The following is a 7,877-nucleotide window of genomic DNA, read 5'->3' on the forward strand; positions in this document are numbered from 1 at the left end:
AACGCTGACCAATCAGAGCAGAGTGGGAGGAGACAGGCTGTGAATCAGGGGTTTTCAGACAGAGGCTGAATTAGGCTCTGAGGCAGGCAGACTCAGGCTGCAGTATGAGAAGAATAAAGGGTTTTTTGAACATTGCAGCATGTAAACATGTTCTAGTGCAACATTAAAATACATCTATGAACCTGGAAATGAGCATAATATGTGACCTTTAAAGTATACTCTCTTATTTTAAGTTCAAAAGAAGTACACTAATAGCACACTTGAATAAACTTATTTTTGGTAAGGGGATTAGGCCTCAAGATGTTTCAGGAAGAAATCCAGCAATATGAAGACTTTTTCTCATTTCTTCTGTTGTTAATGTCACTGTCAAGCATATATAAATATAAAAACAACAACAACACAAAGACGAAATGGCCAGGAAACCATATTTAATAGTGGAAACAACTATTCATATGCACAGTGAGCGAAAATTAAAGAAAATTGTAATTCCATCACAATATTAACAACAATAGCACAATAGATATGCATAGCCTAGAGATTATAGTAAGGAAAAAAATATTCATAGAATACTGTATATTTTCAGTAAGTTATAGCCTATCAACATATTTTTGATTTGCAAAATTGGCCAAAAATACATTAGATATTTACTTCTGAATGTAGTTTGTAATTACGCTGCACTGCACATTACACTCATTGAAGTACTGGTCACTTAAAAGGCACAATCCACAATGGAAAAACTTCCTGTAAAAAGTAATTTGTGCAAAATATACTGTTACAATACTTGGTCTTGTTTTCGACTCCTAGTAATGACATATGAGTACGAGGCAAGTTAAAGCTGTAGGCTATAATGTAAACAGTAAGTCACTTTTAAACATGAAAATGATCTGAGGTTTTTAACCACTGTATAGTTCAGTGTCTATTGGCATAAAATCCCAGATCTCAGCATCTGTCCAATGAAAAGTCCTAAGGACCACAAAAGGTGGAGCGTGTGTATGCATGTGTGTATGAGGATATAAGCAGGCTTCTTTTTCATTTGGTCCTATTGTTTTTTCCCTTTACATCCCTAACACAGAGCACATTACAGCTGGTGGCATCAAATGCATCAAGTTAGAGAAGTAATGAAGGCAATCAACAGATCTGCTGTAAGGTCATCGTGGCAGCCCTTGAATCAACCAGTCATGTTCACCACCGTCCCCTCCACACTTGTAGGCTTGTTATAGTCGCAGCCTATAAAGGAAGGAAGAAAATAATGTTAAGATATAAAATATCACCACCATAAAAAGCCTCAGCGCATTTGTGTGCATGTAAAGAAAACTGTGTTCACACATTTGGTGGATTTTATATGGTCCATCCTTGAAAAAAAAAAAACTGACAGCAGAAAGAGCAATGCTATTGTGGCAGCGAGGGGAATAGAGAGGTGAAAGAGGGGATAAGGTGCATAGTGTGAACATAATTAGCTGACATTTTGGGAAGCTGTGAGAGAATGTCAAATGTCACAGCAACAGGGGGACAAAGACATATGAGCCAATGAGCGAGCCAGCAACGCCAGTGTGTGTGTGTGTTGTGACGGTGAAGTGGTGAGAGGTAAAGACACGGTGGGCTCAGAGGGGGGCTGATGGAAAGATGTTTGAGAGATTGAGTACAGCGGACAGTTACAATGAATAAATGAGTACAGGTGCAGTTTATATGAGGTTCATACTTGTGGAAGGTCCATTTAAGACTTCTTCTACTTCTGCAGCATCTGAGGAGTCAAAGGAAGAACGAGTTCACCTGACACGTTCAAAGAACTTTGTAATTGACTTTTACTAGTAAACTTAATTATTGCCTTAAAGGTCCCATATCGTGCTCATTTTCAGGTTCATACTTGTATTTTGTGTTTCTACTAGAACATGTTTACATGCTGTAATGTTCAAAAAAACTTTATTTTCCGCATACTGTCTGCCTGAATATACCTGTATTCACCCTCTGTCTGAAACGCTCCGTTTTAGCTAATTTCAACAGAATTGCAACAGAATTGCAACAGAATTGCGTTGCTAGGCAACAGTTTGGGTCCATGTTTACTTCCTCTCAGCTGATGTTAGTCACATACACTGCAACAGGAAATAAACTGGGACCCATTTAGAATGTTTACGTTTAAAACTTTGAAATGGTCAAAATATTGTATATTTGTGACATCACAAATGGACAGAAATCCTGACGGCTTGTTTCAAAAGCTCAGTTTCTGAATACGGGCTGTGTGTATTCCTCTGTATATTGAGCGTTTCAATACTTTCACAGTATTTATATAGAACTTAAACCTGCTTTATAATATAAAAGCCATGAAAATGTCACTTTTACAATATGGGACCACCTTCATAATAATAAGTTAACTTCTTTTGACCATGCTCATACACCCTTTGCATAATAAAATCGGATTAGGTGGTTAAAATAGGATGCTAGACAAAATATAAGTATATACCGACTCTCAAAATGAGGTCCAGGGACCCCCAGGGGTCTGTGGGACTCTGTCAGGGAGTCTGTGAAATAATTTGCTATAAATTATAAAATTGTGCTGTATCATTAAAAAGTGCATATCAACAGATGGGGACCATTTGTGTATCCATCACTCTCACCCACGTTAGCTTTGGGCCAATATATAATGATGCCATATAAGGCCAACAAAATAATCTATAAATGCTGTCAAGTTGAGTCTAAATGCAATTTGAATAAAATCACCCTCTGTTTAAAGGTATATGAGTGGAATAAACATACTTTAACATTGCAAATTTCCCTGTTGTGAGACTAATAAAGGATTATCTCATCTTATCTTAACATGATTCAAACCAAAATGTGTTTTTGTTTGTCACTATCAAACAGGTCTGGAATATTTAGGTTAAAACGTTTTAGAATATGAATAGTTCCACTGGTATCTAAGTGTACAAATGGTAGGAAGCATATGCTTAATCTGTTTATGAGGGGTCATTGGAAAAGTTTCTCCCCTGTGAGGGGTCCCTATAGCCCCAAAATGTTTTAAACTCCTGACTACTTCAGTAAAAGAAATATAATAGGGGGAGAATTTACCTCTTTTCAGCCTCCTTCTGGCAAGTTTGATCTGATCTTGAAGGATCTGAACCCAGTCTCGTGGCCCGGGCAACTTCTCTATTCTGTGTTCAGTGCAGTATTTCTCTGTAAACACTGGACACAGTTCACACAACTACATTAATGTTTCATTTATCATTTCATTAATGTGTCATTATACTGTTGTACTCTGGTACAAAGAGACTGATTAAGTCTTTTTGTATCTTACCTTTAATGGCGCCCACAATGTTCTGGTCCAAGCCCTTACGGTTGTCATTGAGCCCTCTCTTCCTTTTACCATTTGGCAAGGAGTTAGCCAGAATAGTGTCGTCAAAGAAGGCACACACCTGAACACACAGTAGCTCCATGTTAAAACATTGTTGAGCCTTTTGTGATCTTAGCTTATTAGTGGAGTAAATTACTGGATGTTTGTTGTTGCTGCTGTTTTTAATAAAATGTAAGTAACCAGTGGTGCCACATGACTGCAAAGTTCACCACAATCAAAGGTCTCTTAAAAAACATATTGATGCGCACCAGTTTCCGGAACAGCAGGCTGCCGGAGCGTGTATAGTTGACCAGAATGGAGTCTAGCTGAGCCTTTGAGATATACACGTCATGATCCTCTGCAAGACGCACCTCAGACTGAAAAAGAATCCAATAACACATACTGCGAATTGTGAAGTATTATGGGAAAGTGGTAAATTAAAACACAAGATAAATTCAGTTTTTAGATGGAAAAAGAGAGGACACACAACCTGATCTACAGAAGTCATTGTCATGAGTACTGGCCTAATGTGGGTGTCATTGTAAAATAAAGTATGAGGATGATCGTGCAAAACTTAGTATCTCATACCTTCCCAAAATTATGATTTGAGATCCAAAAAGGTCAGGGGACACAAAGGTCCTCCTTAGCAACAAAGCATGTCACTTGGCAACGGCTTTTAATATATGCACATGAACTTAATGTATTTTAAATTTCTTAAATGGAGACAAACATGGTAGAGAGAGATGCTAAAGAGATCTATCTCCATTAAAAGAAAATCTGGAAGAAATTGAAGGCAGCATTATGTAGTTGGATGAATTCATGTGTATTTCCACCCCACAATTCTATGATTTTTAAGTTAAAATACACAAATACTGTTTCTTTGGGAGTGCAGTACACTCAAATTGTAAATTAGAGCTACCAATTAAGCACAGAAAAAACGCATTCATGTACACTAACATGCAGATTACCTCTAACAACTGAGGTTCCCTTAGCTGGTTCAGGAGAGGGTTGTGTCTGCTGTTGACAGTTACTGGATTTTTCTGATGTGGCAGCACAGAAACCTCAGAGGAGACGGGATGACTGTTGGGTGTAGACGAGCCTCGCTCTTTCTCACATTCCTCCCTCTTTCCAGATTCTGCAGGTGCAGCTAGAAGTGGTGGTGACGCCTCCAGAGGGCCAAGAGCAGCTTTCCTAGCGCTAGACACAGTCAATGGTGCCACCTTATAGATCAACCTCCTCTTGCGGGGCCGACAGCGAGGAGTGGGGCCTGGACCGAGACGAGGTTGGCATGGTGACGCTGCCTCTTCTTGTCTTTCCAAGGATGCTAGGAAAAAAGACGATAACACATTATAATTTGTCTTTCTCACTTTCTCACAGTGTGTGAGTGTTTGTGTTCATCCACTGACCTTTTTGAGTCTGCATCAGCCTCCTCATAGCACGCAGCTCCTGCAAAATAGCCTGCAAGGTGCCCTTACAGTTACACATACAGCAGGGGGCTTCTGGCGCAGCAGGAGGGACTACATCTGCTGGAGAGACAGTGTTGTGTTGGTAAGTCACTGACAACAAAGAGTGTATATGTGTGTGCATGTGTGTTTGACTGTCTAAGTGTGTGCCTTACACACAAATACCTCTATATATGTTTTTACCTCTACAACAAAAAGCTTGTCTGGTGTTCAGCACAAGACACTTTCTCCTCTCTGTTCTATCAGCATCATTTTTCTTGAAGAAATTAAAGTTGTTTTTCTCCTCGTCAAACCTGCTTTGGCACCCTACCGTTAGCATCATTCACTTTGATCAGATCCTTGGTATTGTTGAGCATCCTCAGGGCTTTGGAGCGGGTGCTGTACTGGCCACAGCCTGGACCGTTGGGGATGGGGGTGGATATGGATGATGGTGAAGGTCCCGGGTCCCCTGCAGAGTTCCAGCTGTTGCTCTGGTGATCCTCTGACACCAGAGATGACAGTGCAGGCTGATGTACCCAGGTCAGATGCCTATCCTGGGGCTCCTTTGTTAAGCTGTCCTGCTCAGTTACCACGCGCTGATACACCCTGCCGGTCTTATCACTCAGAAGCCTCATCATTCCTGTGATTTGCCTCTTGATCTCCACGCCCTCGTCCCTCAGCCAAACTACGTTGAGAAAGAAGGGTGTCGGTATAATAAGTGAGATCTGCCATGATACGTCATAGAAATTAATCCTTTACAATGGCACATACCATCAGGCAAAGCAGCATCTTTAGGCTCTCCATTGACATCTTTGCAGTTGGAATTCATCATATATGACGCGGCGGAATCTGCAAGAAAAACAGCAAGGTTTATGTTATGGTTATGTTAAGGTTATGAAATAGTCACAGCATAGCTGTGATGAAATTAAAATGTAAAGCTTCAGGAGGCAGAACGTTTTTGGCATCATTGGGCAAAAATAACCTTTCAGCATTTTGTAATTCAAGTGTTCAGAGAGAAAAGTAAATTTATGCACCCCCTCATGGCTCTGTTTTCAGGCTTTGAAAAATCTTAAAAAGCCTGTGATGGGAGACTTTGGCCAATCACAGGTCATTTCAGAGAGAGCGTTCCTATTGGCTGTGCTCCGGCAGGTGGGCGGTGCTTGGTATTTCCTCAACTGATCTCAACATGGCTGCCGGGTCACAAATTTTCTCATTTTACAGCTAAACAGAACACTACAAGATGTTTCTGAAAACATTTGAGGTGAGAAATAGGCATTACAGTAACAGAATATTGTTTCATATTTCATCAGCGCTGCCTAGTTTGACCGTTTGATCGGAGTTTGCGAGTGATTGACAGCTGCTCAGAGACGGCAGGCTCCAGCTCGTCTCTGATTGGTTGTTTTCCTCCGGTCTGTGAAATCTTGTAGATGCCATTAGGAGCACCGGAGGACACAGAGACACATGATTTTTTTTAGATTACCTGTCTCATGCTCTACTGTCAGGATATAGCGACCGTTTTATAAAAATAACTTTTTTTAAATCATATTGACTCCATTTCTACCCACTGCTGCTTTAATTTTACAATAACACCATGATAGTTGCAGAAGGATGTTGTGGCCTTTTTTTTTTTTTTTTTACAATTGCAATGATGAATGTTGTGCAGGCTGATAGAGACTGGGATGTCAACCAAAGCAGAACCACCCCCCATCCTCCTCCTCCTCCCATCCCATGCAGAAACCACCACCTGTAGGTGGTATGAAGAAGAAGTGTAGAGGTGGCTTAAAGCTTACTGCATATAGCTTCAGCAGAAAGTGAGATCTCAGCTGCATGTTGTATGTTCATAATGCGCAACATGTTTTCATATTTTTGACTAATTTATTTATTCTTGAATCTATGTTGAGACTGAGGAAGGTTTTTTTTACATATAAGACTTTATAATCATTAGCTTGTTGGTTATATATAATAACCGAGGCACACACAGACAGACTATGTGGGCATTGTGTCGTTGTGGCCGTCGCTTTTGTTTACAGAGTCGTCTCTGCTGGCTCACAGCAGCCAGACAAACACCCAGACACACAGAGACGCGCGTCTTGCAAGGTCTCTCTCTCATTCATCCAGCAGCCTACCTTCATCTTCATCCGTGACCAGTTTAAAGCTCTGAGACTTCCTTCTCCTCTTCCTTTCACTAAACTCCATCTTCAGTAAGTCGTGTGCAGTCGCAAAATCGATCTTCAGATTCAGAGAGACGAAAATCAGTGACAATATGATCCACTGTCCTCCTGCTGCCTTATTAATCAGTTAAATGTCTCCTCAGGCTGCAGATTCCTGTCACCGTGTTATTATAAGCTTCATTATAAGGACCCTGATAATAAACTGCTATTGTGTCTATCTATACTCCCGTTGCTCAACAAGGATGCTGGTTCTTCCCTCTCTCCTCCATGTAAATAAATTAATGACTTTAATAAAAAAATCGTCACATATCCCTTTGCGCCACCTGATGGTATGTTCTCATCTCATAAGGTCGAGTCACACATTTGGTGTCCAAACAATAGACTGGCATTTGAACAAAAACATAAACTTTTTTTATTTATGGATTCTCCAATTAATAAAAAAAATAATAGTTAATTGTGCATTTATTGTTGTTAGGGTGACTCCTTATAATGAAAATAATCATATGACCACCTCTGATGTTGGACTGAGTAGCAGATGACTGAAACTCTTGTTCAGTTAATTATAATAGATATATTATGGCAGACAGGCAAGGCAAGGCAAGTTTATTTATATAGCACATTTCATAAACAAAGGCAATTAAAAGTGCTTTACATATATAAAAGCAAGATAAAAGAGCACAAAGTGCATAAGATAAAAACGAATAAAAGAATATAAAAGTACAAGTTAAAAGAAAAAAATTAAAAGGATAATAAAAACAATCAAAAGACAGTAAAGTGCAGCATTTGATCAATTAGGAAAAGCGTCTGAGAACAGTTTGGTCTTGAGCCTAGATTTACAGGACTCAGATTGTATAAATGCTCTTTCTTTAGTGGATGTCTATATAAAAGCTTATGTTGTGCATCAATGGATGAATTTCCCCTCACTCCAGTCTTGACCTCACT

The 7,877-nt window shown here is 39.7% G+C and overlaps 1 protein-coding gene across 1 annotated transcript; it reads right to left on the bottom strand.

The window, feature by feature from the left end:
• Positions 1–423: 423 nt before the first annotated feature.
• Positions 424–7,230, bottom strand: bend7 (BEN domain containing 7). Its single transcript, XM_074633273.1, has 10 exons — positions 6,891–7,230; positions 5,536–5,613; positions 5,096–5,449; positions 4,729–4,848; positions 4,291–4,646; positions 3,592–3,699; positions 3,287–3,404; positions 3,061–3,174; positions 1,700–1,741; positions 424–1,227 (listed from the first exon to the last, which is right to left on the bottom strand). Exons 1-10 carry the CDS (start codon positions 6,958–6,960, stop codon positions 1,169–1,171), a joined length of 1,419 nt encoding a protein of 472 aa, XP_074489374.1. The 5' UTR covers positions 6,961–7,230; the 3' UTR covers positions 424–1,168.
• Between the last annotated feature and the right edge of the window lie 647 nt (positions 7,231–7,877).

The sequence above is a fragment of the Sebastes fasciatus genome, chromosome 4 (assembly GCF_043250625.1).
Source record: "Sebastes fasciatus isolate fSebFas1 chromosome 4, fSebFas1.pri, whole genome shotgun sequence".
Taxonomy (NCBI): Eukaryota; Metazoa; Chordata; class Actinopteri; order Perciformes; family Sebastidae; genus Sebastes; species Sebastes fasciatus.

Bases quoted from the DNA above. Each gene is read 5' to 3' on its own strand.
- bend7 (XM_074633273.1), bottom strand. From the start codon at position 6,960: ATGGAGTTTAGTGAAAGGAAGAGGAGAAGGAAGTCTCAGAGCTTTAAA. The intron at 3,700-4,290 runs GTAATCTGCATG...ATTCTTTTTCAG, and splicing joins GGGAACCTCAGTTGTTAGAG to TCTGAGGTGCGTCTTGCAGA. The intron at 3,175-3,286 runs GTAAGATACAAA...AACTGTGTCCAG, and splicing joins CATTGTGGGCGCCATTAAAG to TGTTTACAGAGAAATACTGC.